This window comes from Symphalangus syndactylus, chromosome 3, assembly GCF_028878055.3.
Source record: "Symphalangus syndactylus isolate Jambi chromosome 3, NHGRI_mSymSyn1-v2.1_pri, whole genome shotgun sequence".
Classification (NCBI taxonomy): domain Eukaryota; kingdom Metazoa; phylum Chordata; class Mammalia; order Primates; family Hylobatidae; genus Symphalangus; species Symphalangus syndactylus.
In genome coordinates this window covers 17584154-17603983 of record NC_072425.2, presented here as the reverse complement: position 1 = coordinate 17603983, position 19830 = coordinate 17584154, and the positions used below count along the sequence as shown (strand labels likewise).

The 19830-nt window shown below is 44.6% G+C and overlaps 1 protein-coding gene across 6 annotated transcripts in view; it reads left to right on the top strand.

Annotated features, from left to right (window-relative positions):
• GARNL3 (GTPase activating Rap/RanGAP domain like 3) overlaps nucleotides 1-19830 on the top strand; it is a 169437-nt gene that overhangs the window by 543 nt on the left and 149064 nt on the right. Inside the window, exons 2-3 of one of the 6 annotated variants that reach the window (XM_055271028.2) lie at nucleotides 946-1225; nucleotides 19208-19378. In XM_055271028.2, the coding sequence (XP_055127003.1) occupies nucleotides 19236-19378 (143 nt within the window). In that variant the 5' untranslated portion in view covers nucleotides 946-1225; nucleotides 19208-19235. Of the gene's footprint in view, nucleotides 1-167; nucleotides 326-814; nucleotides 1226-19207; nucleotides 19383-19830 lie in introns of those variants that run through there. The other 5 variants (XM_055271022.2, XM_055271024.2, XM_055271027.2 and 2 more) reach the window with 5 other exon arrangements.

Below are 19830 nucleotides of genomic sequence, written 5' to 3'. Positions count from 1 at the left end.
GGGCCCAGCGGAGGGTCCGGGCAGGCTGGGGTTCGGGGCGGGCTGGGGCGGGGCCTGAGCCAGGATGAGAGGCGCGAGGCGAGCTGGGCCGTGTTTCGGGGCGGGGCCGGGGCGGGGCCTGGGTCCAGCGAGGGGCGTGGGGCGGGACGTGGGCTGCGGCGCGCGAGCCGAGCGGCCGGCCGAGGCCCGAGCCCACCCGAGTGCGCCCGAGCCCGCGGCCCCCGCCCGGGGCGATGGAGCCGGAGCCCGGCGGGGTGGCCGCTGCGCTCCTGCGGCAGAAGAGGGCGGCGCTGCGGCGCAGGGGATGCAGCTTCGAGAGCCCAAGGTACTGCGGCCGGGGAGGGGTGCGGCCGGACGGGGTGCTGGCCACGTGGGGGGATGGCGATGTAAAGGGACAGCGGGGCGAGGCCGTGGCGTGGGAAGGGTCGGCGGAGGTTCTGAGGAGACCGGGCGCGGAGCCCGGGCTGAGCGGCCGTGGGCTGTGGGAGGGGCCGGGCCGTCGCGCGGGAGGTGCAGGGACGGGTGTCGGGCGTCCAGAAGCGTTGGTCCAGTGGCAGGCCCCGCACGCCCGCGGCTTCGGCGGGGCATGAGCTGAGGAGAACGTGCCCTGCCCACCTCTGGTAAACCCTCAAGGGCAAGGTCGGGAGCTCACCCCTCGGTCCACTGGAGGCTTCCTTCCGGCGCCCGCGTGCCCTGGCAGCCGCGCACCTGCTGCCTCCGCGGCCCGGCTCGGCCTGGTGCCCGCGGCCCGCGCGCCCCTCTCCCTCGCGACGCTGGCCTCTGCCTGGGCCGCCGGCGCCCCTCGGCTGCTCTTCCCCCGGGGCCTCTCACGGGACGACCGCCGCCCAGGCGCGTGCCCTCCCCTCAGCTTCCCTGGCATTCCCTGAACTTGGAACGGATTCTCCTGCTTCGACGTCGCTCAAGTCGGCCCTACTATTTTCCCAGGTCTTGGAGATGACTCCAGCGTCCTCTCAGCCACACTTCCCGTCTCTGTCCTGACACCTCTGAAATCCACACCCCAGCCGGCCGCGAAAGGGGTCTCCCTAAAGCCATGACTGTGCCCTTCGCGGCCAACACCCCTTGAGGAGCTCCCCATCACCCGCAGCAGTGGTAGGGACCAGAGTGGGGGACAGAGAGAGAGAAGGATGTGGACTCCAACCGGCACTGAGGCCAATAGGAGGATTCCATTGCTAGGATAAAAAGCAAACTAACCAGGATCCTTAAGGTGAGGTGCGGGGCCCTTGACTTGGCCTTTTCCCTCCATCCTCAGTTCTTGGCATTCCCTGCCTCACCCTTGGCGCTCCAGCAGTACTGGTGAGCCTGGCATATAAGCATCGCGAGGGCAGGGAACAGAGCTGGCCTGGTCACTGCTGGGTGCCCAGAGCTGTCTCAGGCCTGGCCCATGGGACATCAACTGTGTGTTGTATGAGTCAGTGTCTGACCCGCTAGTGCTTCCTCCCTTGTGCTGCACTGTTTCTCTTCTGGGCCCTTATTCATATCATACTCTTCTGTCTACTTAGAATTTTCTTTCCTTTCCTCTCTGTATACGCCCACCCCTCCTCCTTCGGAAGTCTTCCTTGAACCCCAGATTGAGCTCTTTGCTGTGTTAATAATCTGCGCACCTGTCTTCAAGGCCACATAACACTGCGTGTAGTTACCCAGGTAGTATGTCTCCCCCACTAGACTTGGAGAACTAGACAGATACGGTCTTTGTGCTCATGGTGCTTACATGCCTGTTGCTGGAGCATGAAGGATGTGAGAAACTGAACCAAGGGATGAGGCTGAAGAGACAAGCCGGAAGCTGGATCCCTCAGGCCTGAAGTGGAATGCATGGAGCAGCGCTGTCCCATGGAATTTTCCACAGTGATGGAAACATATAATCCATGCTGTCTGTTATGGTAGCCTCTAGCCACCTGTGGCCATGCGGCACTTGTAATGTGGCTACTTGAACTAAGGAACTGAATTTTACATTTTATTTAGCTTTAATTAATTTAACCGCCTAGGACTAAAGTCTACCATATTGGGTAGTGCCAGTTTAGAAAATGTTTTCCTTTGAATTCCCACTTTTATTACCCTCTCCTTTGTCTTCATAACCTTACACCTGAAAGACTAATGATTTCCTGGCTTCCAGAGTTTTCTTATTCTCTATTTGATACTCCATGACATTATCTTATCAGCTGTAGGATAATAATGATTATCATTTTTTCTGACTATAAAACTAATTTGTGGGCTAGGCGCAGTGGCTCATGCCTGTAATCCCAGTACTTTGGGAGGCCAAGGCGGATGGATCATTTGAGGTCAGGAGTTTGAGACCAGCTTGGCACAACATGGTGAGACCCCATCTCTACTAAAAATACAAAAATTAGCCGGATGTGGTGGTGGGTGCCTGTAATCCCAACTACTGAGGAGGCTGACGTAGGAGAGTTGTTTGAACCCAGGAGGTAGAGGTTGTAGTGAGCTGAGATTGCGCCACTGCACTCCAGCCTGGGCCACAAGAGTGAGACTCCGTCTCAAAACAAAACAAAACAAGACAAAACTAATTTGTGGCTGGGCATAGCAGCTCACACCTATACTCAGTGCATTGGGAGGCTGAGGCACGAGGACCACTTGAGGCCTCAGGAGTTCAAGACTAGCCTGGGCTACATAGCAAGACCCCATCTCTACAAAAATGAAAAGAAATTAGCCAGGCATAGGGGCACATGCCTGTAGTCTCAGCTACTCCAGAGGCTGAGTCAGGAGGATCACTTGAGCCCAGGAGTTTGAGGTTACAGTGAGCTGTGATTGCATCACTGCACCCCAGCCTGGGCAACAGAGCAAGACCCTATCTCAATAAAACAAAATAAAACTAATTTGTGTTTGTGAGAAGAAATCTGAAAAATCAAGAAAAATATAAAAGGATAATTAAATTTTTATTTACCCATAATACCACTAGGTATTAACTAGCCTTTTTTCTTAACTATGTATGTGTATATTTATATTAATGTTTTAACTTGCTTTTCCACTTAATATAGTGTAAGGATTTCCACACATCCTTAAACATTTGTGAAATCTATTTTAAATTGCTACCTGGTATTCTGTCATATGGATATATTACCATTTATTTATTGGACACATGTAGTTTACTTATAGTTTTTCACTCTTACTAAAGAGGCTGTAAATCCATGTGCATTTGTTTGCTATGAAGAGGTCAACTTTTATAAAGAGGTCATCATAAATTTATAGAAGTGATGGGAGTTATTGGATCAAAGAAAATGAACATTTTAAAGCCTTTTGAAGCATAATGCTAAATTGCTCACCAGAGAGTTGTACCAATTTATAGTCCCCCAAGGGCATATGAGTGTGCCTGTTTTTCCCCACTGTCAATACTAGGCATTATCATTTATAAATATTTGCCAAAGTGGTACCTTGTTTTAATTTGAATTTCTTTGTTTCATAGTGAGGTGAAACTTTTCCTTATATTTATCCATAATTTGTACTTATTTTTATGAAATATGGATGCATACACTTTGTCTATTTTCCTTTGGAATGCTTATTTTTTCCTTATTGAATTGAAGCACTTTTTATTTATTTATTAAGGAAATTAATTGTTTGGGTCAAATATATAGCAAATACTTTTTCCAGTTTATTATTTGCCTTTTTATTTTCTTTATGTTTCTGATAAAGCTTTTTAAAATTGTGGTTGTTGTTTTAAAATTTAGTCAGATCTTCCTCCTGTTTATGCTTTTTTTTTTTTTTTTTTTTTTTTTTGAGGCACAGTCTTGCTCTGTCACCCAGGCTGGAGGACAGTGGCTCAATCTCGGCTCATTGCAACCTCCGCCTCCTGGGTTCAAGCGATTCTTCTGCCTCAGCCTTGAGTAGCTGGGATTACAGGCGCCCACCACCACACTCGGCTAACTTTTGTATTTTTTACTAGAGGCGGGGTTTCACCATGATGGCCAGGCTGGTCTCAAACTCCTGACCTCAAGTAATCCACCCGCCTCAGCCTCCCAAAGTGCTGGGATTACAGGTGTGAGTCACTGTGCCTGGCCTTGTTCATGCTTAAGTAAAAGTGAATTCCTTAACTTAAAACAGATAAATATTCATCTATTTATACCTTCTCCCCTTATTTTTGTTGCCTCAAAAATCTACCTCCTTAATTCATTAATCCAAGTTACCTCACAACCCTGACTGTGCATCAGAATCACCTGTGGACCATCTTAGCCATACATGTGCATATGGGTGCCCCTGCTCCAGGCCTGTTGATTCAGAAAGTCCAGAGTGGCACTGGGCATGTGGATGTTCAGAAAGCTCTGCAGGTGCTTCAGAGGCAACAGCGCCTGCCTCAATTGTGGGCCTGTTACCAGATTAGCCTCCCTTATCCAGAGTCCTTAATTCTTTCTCATTTCCTGTTATATCAATTTTATTTATTTATTCATTTATTTTTGAGACAAAGTCTCACTCTATTGCCCAGGCTGGAGTGCAGTGGCACAATCATAGCTCATTGCATCCTTGAACTCTTGGACTCAAGCGATTCTCCAACCCCAGCCTCCCGAGTAGCTGAGACTACAGGTGAACACCACCATGCCCAGCTAATTTTTAAAATTTTGTGTAGAGACTTGATCTCACTTTGTTTCCCAGGCTGATCTCAAAATCCTGGCCTCAAGCTATGCTCCTGCCTTGGCTTCCCAAAGTGCTGGGTTACAGGCTTGAGCCACCATACCCAGCAGTTTAAATGCCTCATGTTTAGGGCCTTTCAGAATCTGATTTAGCCCTATTTACCTAAGCATCCTGTTGGCATCAGGAGAAGAAAGGCCTTATTTTCACTTTGGCAACTCTGTTGGCTAAATATCTGATGTCAGCTCTGATAACTAACTAGCCTGCAGACACAGCAAACGGATTAATGTAAAGGCGATGGGAATAGCCCAGGCATTAGGCCTCCAGGCAGGGGCAGTGAGAGAGTAGCTGGGAAACCTGGATGCAGTAGAGTAAGACACTTATGCTGTTAAACCACTTGCCCTGGATGTATTTGCCATCATTTTGTAGGAAGGCACATCAGATAGTGTTAAAGAACAAGGGCTTTGGAGTGAGACAGACTTGGTTCAAGTTTCTGTCTTTTCACTCACCACCTGTGAACTTGGACAAGTTGCGTAACCCCTCTGAGCCTTGGTTAACTCCTTTATAAAATGACCTGCCTCAAAGTATTGCTGTCAGCTTTAAATGAACTAATTTATGCAAAGTGCTAAAAAACAGTACCTGGCACAAAGCTTTAGTAAATGGTAACTAACATTCAGCCGGGCGTGGTGGCTCATGCCTGTAATCCCAGCACTTTGGGAGGCCGAGGCAGGCAGATCACCTGAGGTCGGGGGTTCGAGCCTGACCAACATGGAGAAACCCCGTCTCTACTAAAAATACAAAATTAGCCGGCGTGGTGGCGCATGCCTATAATCCCAGCTACTCAGGAGGCTGAGGCAAGAGAATCGCATGAACCCAGGAGGCAGAGGTTGCAGTGAGCCAAGATCACGCCATTGCACTCCAGCCTGGGCAACAAGAGTGAAACTCCATCTCACAAAAAAAAAAAAAAAAAAAAGACATTTACATAAAAATTCTTCTCAACCTTTTCCTCCCCTTGCCTGATTGAAACTTCAGCTTTGCCTATTCAGTTTTTCCTCCTTCCCTGCCCTCAGAATAAGGTTCCGCTTTGCTTTGTTGCATTTTTGAGCTGCAGATTTAGGAAGAGAGGAGGTGAGGAAAAGGACAATAGGTACCTAGGGAAATGGTTAAAATTGGCTGAACAAAACTTTTAGGGGTGTTTAGAGGTGAAACATACAGGAAAACCTACTTTGTGTGAGGGAGGCTAATACAGGCAAATGATATATATATACACACACATATGTATATATACACACATATATACATATATACATATATATACACACATATATACATATATACACATATATAATATATACATATATACACACATATATAATATATACATATATGTGTATATATATACACACATATATAATATATACATATATGTGTGTATATATATACACACATATATATACATATATATAGATATATACATATATATACACATATATGTGTGTGTATATATATATATATATTTTTTTTTTTTTTTTTTTGAGACAGAGTCTTGCTCTGTCGCCCAGGCTGGAGTGCAGTGGTGCGATCTCAGCTCACTGCAAGCTCTGCCTTCTGGGCTCACGCCATTCTCCTGCCTCAGCCTCCCTAGTAGCTGGGACTACAGGCGCCCACCACCACGCCCAGCTAATTTTTTTTTTTTTTTTGGTATTTTTAGTAGAGACAGGGTTTCACTGTATTAGCCAGGATGGTCTAGATCTCCTGACCTCGTGATCCGCCTGCCTCAGTCTCCCAAAGTGCTGGGATTACAGGCGTGAGCCACCATGCCCGGCCAGGCAAACTATATTTTAAGACATATATCTGTTGTCTTTTGTCCCTTTGTGGTGATCAAGCAATTGATGAACCAGAAATAATTTTAAATTATTTTCGATTGCTGAGCTGTGTCATTTTGGCTGCAATATTTCATAGAGGCCAAACCACATATGAGCTACCACATTAACAGGGTTATATATTAGTAGGATTGAATTTGTGAGGTAAATCCTGAAGATCAAATAATCTCAACTTTGAATGGAACTTTAGACATCACCTAGGCCAACTGCTCAGACAGTGCTTCTCAAAGTGTGGTCCCTGGACCAGCAGCATCAGCATTCCCTAAGATCTTGTTAGAAATACAGATTCTCAAGCCTCACCCCAAATCTACTTAGTCGGAATCTGTGGAATGGGGCTCATGAAACTGAGTCAGATTGCTAATACAGTTCTCAAACAGAGCATAGACAGGAGGAGGGCTTCTTAAAACACAGTTGCCTGGGCCCCACCCCCAGAGATTCTGATTCACAAGGTCATCAGTGGGTTCTCTGAATCTGTTTTTAACACGCTCATAAGTAATGCCATACTGCTGGCCCAGGGACATACAGTACTTCGAAAACCCACCCTCTGAGTAATACCAGAATCTTTCCTGCAACAACCTTTGTAGTTGATCATCTGGCTTCTGTTTCTTACATCTAAGGTCCAGGAGCCCACCACTTCATAAAACAAGCCTTTTTAGTATTGAGCAGCTGCATTATCTTTCCCTGAGAGTGAAGTCAAAGCTTGCCTCATTATTCTTGCCACCCATCACTCATGATGCTCTCATGGCCACTTGTAGTACCAATGTTCGTAGGCTGATTCCAGGTGTAGCCTTGTCAGGTGGCTCTTACCCACTTGTAATCACCATTGAACCCTTCTCCTTCAGCTACTGAAGCAGGAGTAGTAACTCATCAACATCCTTTCTTTTTGTCTTTTTAAAAGACAGAGTCTCACTCTGTTGCCCAGACTGGAGTACAGTGGTATGATCATAGCTCACTGCAGCCTTGAACTCCTGGGCTCAATGATCCTCCTGCCTCGGCCTCCTAAGTAGCTAGGACTACAAGTATGCACAACTACTCCTGGCTAATTTTTAAATTTTTTTGTAGAAATGAGGTCTTCCTGTGTTGCCCAGGCTGGCCTCGAACTCCTAGGCTCAAGTGATCCTTCCACCTTGGCCTATCAAAGCACTAGGATTATAGGCATGAGGCACCATGCCCAGCCTGCATTAGCATCTTTCCTGATTGGCTGATATCAGTGCCTTACCAGTAGTTAAATTTTTTCTTAATATTGTCAAAAGCTATGAATGACAAGCAAAGGAGAATTATTGGTTCCTGCAATTGCAAAATGCTGGGGTAGACCAAGCGTTAGGAAAAGATGGCTCCAGGTGCTTAAATAATGATATTAGTAGTCTTCATCTTCTGAGTTGACTTTATTCTCAAGGCCTTTCCTCATTGAGGCAAAGAAAGTTAACTACTCCAGACTTACTTTCAATGTAGGATCCCAGCAGAAATATAGTGCTGCTTTCTCAATAATTCTAGCATATGACTTGGCATGGTGGCTTGTGCCTGTAATCCCAAAATTTTTGAGTCCAGGAGGTCGAGGTTTCAGTGACTCATGATTATACCGCTGCACTCCGGCCTGGGTGACAGAGCAAGACCTTGTCTCAAAAGAAAATAAAAAATAAAATAAAAATTGGCTGGGCATGGTGTTGCATGCCTGTAGTCCCAGCTACTCAGGGGGCTGAGATGAGAGGATCACTAGAGTAGGAGCTTGAGGCTACAGTGAGCCAGGATCATGCCACTGCACTCCAGCCTGGGTGACAGAGTGAAACCCTGTCTGTTAAAATAACAATAACAATAATAATTCTAGCATATGTCCCTGAGTTGACATTCATTGGCTCTCTTGGGTTCCATGGTTATCCTTGAACCAATTGCTTTGGCTAGAAGGGGGTGAAACATGCTGATTGGCTGGGCCTGGTCACATGCTGAAATCTTCCATTCACAAAGACCAAGAGGTAGCGATTTCTCAAAGGAAAACCACAGTGCTATTACCAGAAGAAGGGAATTGATAGTGGGTTGGCAGAAAAAAAAAGTCATTATATCTGGAATGCTTTTCCAAAATATGGATACCCAGATGCCACCCAGGGTCACAGAATTGGGGTTTCTGTATTTTTTTTAGTTTTTGTTGTAAAAGACTGCCTTAGTTAAGTGGTTAGATTATGCTTGCTAAGTTTAGCCACTGTGGGTGCAGAGCCCTACCATAGACAGAAGATTTTGAATTACAAATGGAAAACATATTTTCTACTTTCCCAAATATTGCTCTGTACATGGTGGTTTCCTTATTAGTAATGCATAGAACCCACGCCTTGTGAGAACAAATTCGATGCCAAGACAAATGCTTTCTTGTTCCTGAATGTTGCTTTCCAGGCCAAGATAAGTTCAGAAAAGAGCAGTTATCCATTATGCATCGGGGTGCCTCCTTTTCTTCTTCCTTATGTTTCTTGGGACTCTTAGAGTTTGTTTTTCTTGTAGTTTTGCAGACTTTCTTTTTTTCAGGTAGTTTTGTGAACAAATATTTTAACGTGAGCTTTTTTCACAGTCTTCATTCCTCTGTGTTAGGTTATTACTCTTTTTTTTGTATCAGGCCCTTAAGTATTTAATCACAAATAAATCTGCTGCTGTCAGTTTTCTTTTGGAAAAACAACAGTCTTCTTGGGAAAGACTATTAAAAGCTGTCTTGTATTGGGCTGACATAATGGGCTCTTAGGGCCAGCAGAAGAAAATTAATGTTCATATTATGTCTGTTCTCCTAAGAGCAGAGAAAAAACAACTTTTATTATTCACTAAGATTTTAAATTAATGCAAACCAGCTTCCTTTCTTGGAGGAAGACAATAGTCAAATTAGTTTTGCTTTAGAAGGTTAATATGAGAGATTATGCTTGGTTGTCTGGTTTCTAGAGTTAAAGATCTTAAGAGAGATGAAGTCTGACAAACAGTGCTGTAGGAAAATTATAAAAGATTTGTCCTTTACAGTGAGACTCACGGCTGGTTTTCCTGGGAGGAGAAGTTCTACAGCGGCATGCAGAGATATACAGAGGCAGAGAGTGTAGAGATGTGGGAAAATAGAAACCCCACATCTGGTTGTCTCTAGAGCTAGGATCTTAGAGGACAGTAAGCAAGTATGAGTTAGCAATGAGGTGTGACTGCCCAAAGAGATTTACGAAGAAGGCTATTCACTGTAGGATTGCTTGTTGCCCTAGTCCATTTGGGCTGCTAAAACAAAATCCTTTAGATTGAGTAATTTATAAACAACAGAAATTTATTGTTCACACTTCTGGAGGCTGTAAAGTCCAAGATCCAGGTACCAGCAGATTTGGTGTCTGGTGAGGGCCTGTTACAGCGCCTTTTGTGTCCTCATGTGGTAGAAGAGGTGAATAAGCTCTCTTGGGATTCTGTTATACGGACACAAAAGGACATATTCATGAGAGCTGACCCCTCGTGTCCTCCCAAAGGCCCCACCTCTTAATACCATCACGTTGGGGATTAAGTTTCAACATATGAATTTTGGAGAGACACAGACATTAGACCATAGCACTTATAAAAGTTTTATTTTTAAGTCCATCAGAAGTATGTCAATATAATATAAATAATCTGTTAGAATTTATATTTCTGCTCGGAAAGATAGCTAGCATATACATATGTGTTAAGTGAAGAGAAATAAGCAGCTTCTGGCAATAGCCAGGGTACAGAATTGCATATGTAATTTAAAAATTCTAGTGGCCAAATTATTGAGAAAGTTTCCTTTTTTCCCATACTGTCTTCAAAATCTAGTATGCATTTTACACTTATAGCACATCTCACTTCAGGCTAGCCACATTTTAAGTGCTGAGTAGCCACCTGTGGTTGGTGGCTGCCTTAGGACAGAGCAGACATGGATCCTCAGGTAGGAAACGTTTGAAAGAATGCACCAAGGTTTTTGTTTTGTTTAGCTTTGTTATTTAATGTGACTGTGAATCACAGTGAAATAGGGAAACATAAAAATTTTGTGGAAAAAAGGGATATCAGGAGATGTTAGGAAAGAGAATCACTACAGAAACTTTATTAGTCAGGAAAGGTAACCTGTGATTTGGTAGACTTTGATTAATTGTTCATATAAATCTCAAGTGAAATGTAGACTTGAGACTTGAATGTGAAATCATTGTGTCATGGATACATAAATGATTGACATTTTTTTATTTGGGGGAAGTAAGATTCATATAGTTTTTTTTTTTTTTTTTTTTAAGAAAAACAAAGAGGGAGTGATTTTCTGTGTCATATGTTGATAGGTCAAACAAAATGAAGAACTAAGAGTTGACCACTGGGTTTAGCATCATTGGTCCATTGGTGGCCTTTGACAAAACTGTTTCTTTGGAACAGTGAGGGTGAAAATCTCACTGGACTGGCTTCAAGAGATAATGAAAGGAGATGATTGGAAACAACGAATATAGTCAACTCTTTGCACAGGTGGAGGGAATGTGAGTTGAAAATTTGTTTTTGTTTGTATGTTTTTGTTTGGGTTTTTTAGCTCTTGTTTTATAAAGATGTTTATATCTGATGGAAGTGATCCAAAAAGGGAAAAAATCAATATGGGAGAGTAGTGTTTTACATGAAAAAGAAAATTCATGGAGGATATGACAGCTGCCTTACCACAGTTGACAGGGTTTCATTTACAGAGAAATTAGGCTCACTCGGCATATGGCCGTTGGCTAGACCTGAAATCACAGTGGGTATGAGGTATGCTAAAACTGGTTGGACTCAGCAACTGAAAGTACATTCCTACAGTTAGTTCTGCTCCAAGCTAGGATGGCTTACTATAAGGAGCAGTAAAAAATGTTATCGGAAATGTCAAAGCATCTCTAAGTTAGACTAGTATTTCTCAACTATTTTATGTTTTCTGCACACTTTTGAATATAATTTTTGGTAACAAACTTGAAAAGACTCAAAACAATGCTAAGCAGGTCAGCACCAGTGATAGCACAATCACACTCCAGTGTAACGGTGACCTCAGAAGTATTCTCAATTAGTGTGCTGTTAGAAACAGGGTCTCTAGACCTATTGTCTCTAGACCAGACAGTCAGGTGCACAGTGGCGTGATCCATAGCTCACTGTAACTTTGAACTTCTGGGCTCAAGTGATCTTCTCACCTGATCCTCCCACCTCAGCCTCTTGAGTAACTAGGACTAAACTTCTTGTAGACAAGGTCTCACTATGTTGCCCTTGCTGGTCTCGAACTCCTGGCCTCAGTTCCCCCTGCTTCGGCCTCCCAAAGTGCTGGGATTACAGGTGTGAGCCTCCACACAACCCTGGTGTGCTATTCTTTTGGTTGCTCCTCAACATTTCTTTGCTGCTCGAGCAGAAATACCTAGTGCTTTGAGCAGGCTCTCTTTTGTTCTAAAAGACAACATTCCTATGTATTCCAGTAAAAATATGCAGTCTCTTTTTGTTGCCCTGGAGGTTATCCATTGCTTCTGCCAGAAGAAGAAATTTGTGCCCTACTCTACGCTGTGCACAGGGTCATTTAAACTGTTAAGCTCACAATCCAATCTGACAGACACTAAAAAAGGCATATCAGTTAGTAATCTGTTGCAGACAACAGAATCCACTCTACCCAATATAAGCAGTAAGGGATGTTTTACTGATCCAGGGAATTAAGTGTGTACAATTTTGTTGGAAGGGCTGGAGAGCCGACTGCTGTCTGAGCTCCCAGGACCACTCTGCTCTACTGTCTTCAGGAAAGGAAAGCTGCCACATCATGTCAAGAAGCTGATCAATCAAGAAGCAAGGAGCTCCTGGCACCTTGACTAACTACAGACCCATGCTGCCGACTCTGCCTGGATCCCCAGAGCCACCACTGCTACTTCAGAAAGCTGGAGAATCAAGAAGCTGCTGACTCTAGAACCATGATACCCTTGTCACTGTCTGTAAAACCAGAACGATGCTTGTATCCTCTCTTTTGCACCACTGACTCAGTTCCAAGTCAGAGTCTCTCATGAGTGCATCTGACTTGTGGAATCTAAATCACATCCAGAACTCTAACTGCAAAGGAGTTGAGAACATTTAAGTTTTAGCTTTCCAACTTTTGCACAGTGGAAGGGGACTGAAGTGGGTATTGAGCAAGTCATTCCACAGTATCTGCCACAGACAATATTTTTCTCTAATCATAACAAAAATAAATGAGACATATTGATGGAAAGTTGGTCACACAGTAGCCAAAGGTTCCCTGTACATGGGTGTGCTGTTGCATAGCTGGCATGCTCATGTGGGAACCACCTTATTGGGTGAAGAGGTAAAAATGGGCAGTCCAGCTTCAGTTGGGTGCTTGAGGTAGACTTTCCAACCATAAGTGTCAGCAATTGCATAGTTTCAGCACAAATGAAAGTAAGGACATAAATATCTGTCTTGCATTTTATGACCAGAGAAAAAAGTGTCTCTAGAAGCACTGCCAGCCACTAAGTATTCCCCAGTGTCAGTTCCATAGATCAAGCCCAGGTTGATGTTTTGCAGATGGATTGTCTTTGCTCCTGTGCACTTGTCACAGTCCTCACAAAGCAGCTGCCTATCAGAGACTGGTAAAGCCGTGGAACAGGTTTCCCATCCGCCTGACTGAAGCCAGCAGTGACCTCATTCAAGAAAGGCCAGATCAACCTGACATGTTCTCCCTATGCCAGATGAACATCTCTCTAATGCTTTTGGCATTCACATAGTCATGTATTCATTCAGCAGCTATTTGTGGAGACTGCTATGTGCTAAGTGCTTGGGATACACCATGAACAAAACAGATGAGGTTCCTGCCCCCTCATGGAGCTCACATTCTAGTGGAGGGAGATAGACCATGTCCCAATAAACAAATGCGTAACTAGGATGACTTCCAACAGTGATGAGGGCTGTGGAGTAGGAGGTGATAGCATATAAGGAGTGTGCATGGGAGGGGGCCAGTTTAGATTTGGTGACAGGGAATCTGGTGTCCACTCCTGATTCGTCCACTGACAGCCGGCTGCTCACTGTAGCCTCCCACTACGCCAGCTCTGCGGGGGTTGCTGCTCACTTGGTGGCTGCATCACTCCAACCTCAAAAGCTGATATTGGTTTGAAGACCTGCAAGAATGATGATTTATGACTGGGTCCAGGTAGTTTTCAGTGAACAATCAGAACAAGGAGTGTGCAAGATTAAGGGTGCAAGTGAGTGGGTGTAGCTCCCTGAAGCTTCCCATGTTCCCTGTGGGATATGGCTGAAGGTCAGTGATCAGGGTGGTGAAGTGGCTGCCAAGTTGAAGGAGCCAAAACTGAGATCTTGTCCTTTTTGCTGTTGTGCTGCATTCAGGGGTCTCCCTACTAATATTTGAGATGCCTTCTGGGCACAGTTGTGTTCTTCCGTGGTCTTTTTTTTTTTTTTTTTTTGGAGACGGAGTTTTGCTCTTGTTGCCCAGGCTGGAGTGCAATGGCACGATCTTGGCTCACCGCAAACTCCGTCTCCCGGGTTCAAGCGATTCTCCTGCCTCAGCCTCCCAAGTAGCTGGGATTACAGGCATGTGCCACCACCCCGGCTAATTTTGTATTTTTAGTAGAGACACGGTTTTTCCATGTTGGTCAGGCTGGTCTTGAACTCTCGACCTCAGGTGATCCACCCACCTCGGCCTTGCAAAGTGCTGGGATTACAGGCATGAGCCACCGCACCTGGCCTTTTTTTTTTTTTTTGAGGACAGAGTCTCACCCTGTCACCCAAGCTGGAGTGCAATGGTGTGATCTCAGCTCACTGCAACCTCTGCCTCCCAGGAAGCGATTCTCCTGCCTTAGCCTCCTGAGTAGCTGGGATTACAGGAGCATGCCACCATGCCTGGCTAATTTTTTTGTATCTTTAGTAGAGACGGGATTTCACCATGTTGGCCAGGCTGGTCTCGAACTCCTGACCTTGTGATCCGCCCACCTTGGCCTCCCAAAGTATGGTCTCTTTTAGACTTCATAATTAGGCCTCATCAGGCCTGGCTGTGGCTGCTACAGCTAGAGGGGCCCAGTCCAGCTCCCATACAAGTTCTCTGGACTGCTGTTACTTTCTTGTGGCCTTGAGGAGAGGCCTAACTGTGAAGTAGGCTATGTTTCTCTCTACCCCTATCCCTTTGGATTCACAATAGTGAGACTCAAGGCACACCTAGGGCTTGGGAGTCACAACACAGGAGGGGAAAACTGTAAACTGTATGCCTCTCAGTGCTGTCCTCTGTCAAATAGGAAACCACATACATACAAAAACACTTTCCATAGGAGAGCTGCTCAGGGATACCCCCATGTCCTCTCCTACAGGTCCACTGCCCCGAGAAAGCACCTCCACACTGAATCATCCTTTCTCCTACCTTATTCTGGGATATTTATCCTAGAGCCTTGTGAAATCTGCCTATTGCAGTATTTGACATTTTGAGAGAACCTTTGTTCTCTTGGTGTCTTATTTTTCATGTGCTCCCTGTGGAAACCTCCTGATCTGTACTCCTCATCTGCCCGGTGCTGCCGTTTCTCATAGGTCCTGTGCTCGGTAGTCTTGCATGTTCATCTTTGACTAGCAGCAGCTCTCCTGGGTCACGTACCCACTAATAATGTGGGTGGAACCACCTAGACTCCCTCCCGCTCTATCTGAGCAATGGTTGGATCTTCTCTTTTAGAATCTGAGCTTGAGGTCTGGCCTCAGGAAGTGGGGAGGGTACAGAGGCAATAGGAATGTGCCATCTCTTCTTACCAGTCCCACATTTTCCCATCAGTCCACCCAATTCCCTGTTCCTGTGCTGTATCTGACCCCCCTGGCAGGGCTTCCCTTGAATTTCCAGCCTTCACCCCTCACTTCAAGGCAAGACCCTCTGTGGGTCAGTGTGATTTCCCCTGACTTGTAGTCTTTCTTTGGGCAGGTTCACGTGTACTTCTGGTTAATATCTTTCAAGAGATCTAAGTGGCTCCTAAGACATACTTATCCTTCTCTTCTTTGCAGCCTGTCTTCAGAAGGTCACCCTTTCTCATTAGAAAGCTGGGACAGTGAAAAAAAACAAAAAGAAGAGGAAACCCTCTGCCCAGTCCCACCCTTGCTGCCAGTCCTCACCCCTCCAAATCAAGCCTGGCCAGGCCTTCAGGACACGCCAGGTCATTTCCCTCACATTATGGGAGATGTACAGACTCTCAATGATCTCTTTCAGTTTGTCTACACTTAGTCATATGTAGCAGATCTCAGAGTTCTAGCATGGAGTTTGGCCACTCTCTTGTTTCAATAAGTTGTCTTTATATATTGAGCTATTTTTTGCTTTTTTCCAAGAGCGCCAAGGAGTTATTATGCAGATGAGTACTTACTCCACTTCTTTCCAAGAAGTTCTTCAACTGCTATATATTTTAAATAGTGAGAAGATAAAGGTAAAATATGTCAGAAGGTTAAGAGGAACATATTTTTTTTAATTAGAAAGTTAGGACTAGAAAAAATAAATGAGTAAATGAATTAAAATTAACAGTGATGAGACAAAATCTGAACAGTTTCAGAAGTCAAAGAATTAGATGAAAGTGCAAAAAAAGAACTCTAAGAGTAAAGATGGCAAAAAGATAAAATTAAATGAGAAAAGGTTTAAAAAGGCTAGCCTTTTAAATTTTTAATAAAATCTTAAATATTAAAGGGCTGGAAAAGAACATGGTAAGACAATTAAATCATCTTAGTATTTAAAGATTAAAAAGCTAAGAAGAATGTAAACAGTGTATTCTGTAGTATTCCAAATTAAGGATGCATGCATATTTACTGATGTAGAAAGATGTATAAGACCTCTAGTTTAGAAAGAAAAGCAAGTCACAGAACATTGTATAGTCTGAGCATATATATTGCATAAAGGTTTGCAGATAGAGAAAAGAATGGTAGGAGGCCAAACTACTGAAGTGGTAGGGAGCTACTGAAGAGGAAAGGGAGTGGGGTGGGGGGTGTCATGGACATCGTCAGCCAGTCCCCTTAGATGCTCTCAGGTCCTTTTACCGTTTCTGTGCTCTTTTTCCCATCCTGAGTTCCATGCACCGCCAGCACTCAAAATGGTGACTCACAGGTGAACTGCCTTTGCACCCTTGCACCCCACATGCGTAGACAGCTTGAAGGATTCACTTGGGCCTTTACAGCACCCCATCCTCACTCCCACCCTGTGGCCCTCAGCCAGTGACTGAGGCTGCAGGAAATGGAAGCCTCGCCCCTTGTCTCAGGTGGGGACAAGTCTGAGATGTCAGTTACCTTGAGCAGCAGTGTCCAAAATATAAAGCAAGCTACATATGTGACTTTACATTTTCTAGTAGCCACATTAAAATTCATTTTCATAAGGGGCTAGGCATGGCACTCATGCTTATAATCCCAACACTTTGGGAAGTTGAGGTGGGAGGATCACTTGAGCTGAGGAGTTTCAGACCACTGTGGGCAACATAGGGAGACCCATGTCTATACAATTAATGTTTTAAAAAATTAGCCAGGTGTGATGGTGCACACCTGTGGTCCCAGCTACTCAGGAGGTTGAGGCAGGAGTATCTCCTGAGCCTGGGAACTCAAAGTTATCGTGAGTTATGATTGTGCCACTGCACTCCATCCTGGGTGGCAGAGTGAGACCCTGTCTCAAAAAAAATTTTTTTTAATTAAAATCATTCTAACAATGTATTTATATCATTCAACATGTAATCAGTTTGAAAAAGTATTGAGATGTTTAAAATTCATTTTTATTTGTACTAAGTCTTCAAAACCCAGTGTATAACACACTTCACTTGGGATGTCCCCATTTCAGTTGCTCAGTAGTGGCTAGTGGCTACCAAGTCGGACAGCACAGCGTCAGTCACGTGGAAGCTGTTCCTCCACAGGGCTCTGCCTGAAACTGAAGTTTCACTGGGTTTCTTCTCGTTCCCTGTCCTGCTTCCTCCACTCCCTTATCGGTATCTTTTGAGAGCACTGCTTAATAAATCTTTTGCATACAAGTATTATCTTTGTAATTAAATCTGGGAGGTTCAAAAGAAAAAGAAAGTGTCTCTCATCCCAAAGCCCTGATTTGTTATTTATTTGTTGGTGTATCACTAAGGTAGCCGTAAACTCTAGTGACACTGGGTTTTAGAAGACTCGGGGTTCCTTTGGGTAAAGAACAACTGATAACAGAACCCTGGTTTCTTGCGCTTTGTCATAAGTGGCCACTTGAGCCTTTGATGTCTATCTAGTTGCTGCCAAGATAAATGGCCTGAAGCCAGCCTACAGTGAGATCACCTAGAAGTCTGGGTCAGGTATGCAGCATGTGGCCTCTTGGGCCCAGGAAAGGCAATGGGGGAAGCCAGGTCATCATTTATAAGAGGAATACCAGAGGGACCTGGCAAGAGAGAAGACAAAGGGGACAGGTAGGAGGTTATGTGAGTCTTGAATCCTTCCTGCATTAGGCACAGGTCATTACGGTGACTTTTTTGAGGTTTTTTTGTTTGTTTGTTTTGTTTTGTTTTGTTTGAGACAGTCTCACTCTGTCACCCAGGCTGGAGTGCAGTGGTGCGATCTCAGCTCACTGTAACCTCTACCTCCTGGGTTCAAGTGATTCCTCTGCCTCAGCCTCCCAGATAGCTAGGATTACAGGCGTAAGCCACCATGCCCGGCCTGGTTTGTTGTTGTTGTTGTTTGTTTTTTAATATGCCTGCAGCCTTGGGTCTAATTGGCACCACTATAGAACCTTCAGAGTGGCCAGTGCCTATCTGATTCCAAAGCCCCAACTTGTGTGGAGTCGCTTTTCTTGGTCTCCAGCCTCACAGCACTCCCTTCTCATGCATAAAACCTTTCTGAGCCATTAGGCCTTTTGTCTTGTCACAGTCTTTCTTTCTTTCTTTTTTAAATTCACTCACGACTCCAGCCAGAGATGTCACATGTTTCTTAAGAAGACATTATAGAGTCCCCTTTGACCAAAGTGTTATATAGGATTGCTTTTTATTTTTCCATTTCCAAGTAATTGGATTTTGCTGGCTTGTTTGTCTGTCAATTGAGGTAGAGGTGAGTGAAGAGCCCTGCCAACTGGCTCAGAAAATAATTTCAGTCAGAAGGAGCATGATGCTTGCATTTCCTAACAAAGTAGCCCCATCATCCCACAACTGCCTTTTCCACCTTCCTTGATGCATCACCAGAGAAAGGAGCAAACACATCTCAGGAATGCATTTCTCAGTTTATTCCCATGAACAAGGCATTTATTAATTCAGCAAGCATTTACTGCTTATATATACTATATGCTATTACTCTTGAACTGTGGGCTTTGGTCCTTGTCTCCAGTGTTGTTGCCAGTCTAGGCCCTTTTTATGGCTTTTCTTGGATTTTTAAATTAGAAGATAAACCAAGTGCTCCTGGATTACCGCAGTGATGGCCATGAAGTCCTGCCACCAGTGATTATCCAGAAGCATTCTAGACTTAGCTTCCCTTACCAAATTCATACTGCCTTTCTCTAAACAAGTTTGTGATTGTTCAAATGCTCACTGGGCCTCCTTTTATTTTACACTCCACTGACTTAACTGATTGCTGAGGGATGTAACAGGACTCGGATGGTTCCATGGCCCAATGCTTCCTTGATGCAGTAAGGTCATATGCGGTCTTGGTGGGGCCCCTGGGTCTTGAGGGTGCTTCAGTGTCACCCTCTTCCTTGCTTACCAGTGGGGCTGCCCTTTGGGAGGAGGGTAAAGCAGGTCAGGGATTGGCCTGCTGTTCTTCTCTGTCTCTTAGTGCCTTTCCCAACTCTTCTGCTTCAGGACAGCTGCCCAGCTTCCAGGCCCACTGATGGACCCGTTAACGAAGGGGCCCTGTGGGAGTCAGATGGCACAAACCATTCTATGGAAAGCAAAGTCGTCTCTCTCCTTCGGCATCCAGCCCCTTCAGACATGGCCAACGAAAGACCCTGAACTAGAGTCCCAGGTCAACCTGTAAGTAAGTAAAAGAAGCATCATCTCAGCTTGGGTTTATGTTCACCATAGCTTGAAATCTCCATGTTTAGGAAGAATATACTTTTTACTTTTGGGGGGATAGTGGGGAGGGAGAGAGGAGTGGATGTTTGGTTGGGAGACTGCATTTCTGTTCTTATTTGTGTATTTAGTAATATTCATTGAGCACCTACTCCGTCCAGGTCCTGTGTCAGACATTATGAGCAAAATAGATTCAGTTCTTGTCATCAGTGGGCTTGCAGCACATGGGACAGATAGCCATTACTCAAATAATCACATAAATAAATACTAACAAATTGTAATAAGCTCTATGAAATGTGCTGCCTTGATTCAATAAACATTTACAGAATGTCTTCTCTGTGCCAGCAACCTACTGGGGATATTAGAGAATAAGACATTTTACCTACCTTTGAATATAAATAGTATATGGAAGC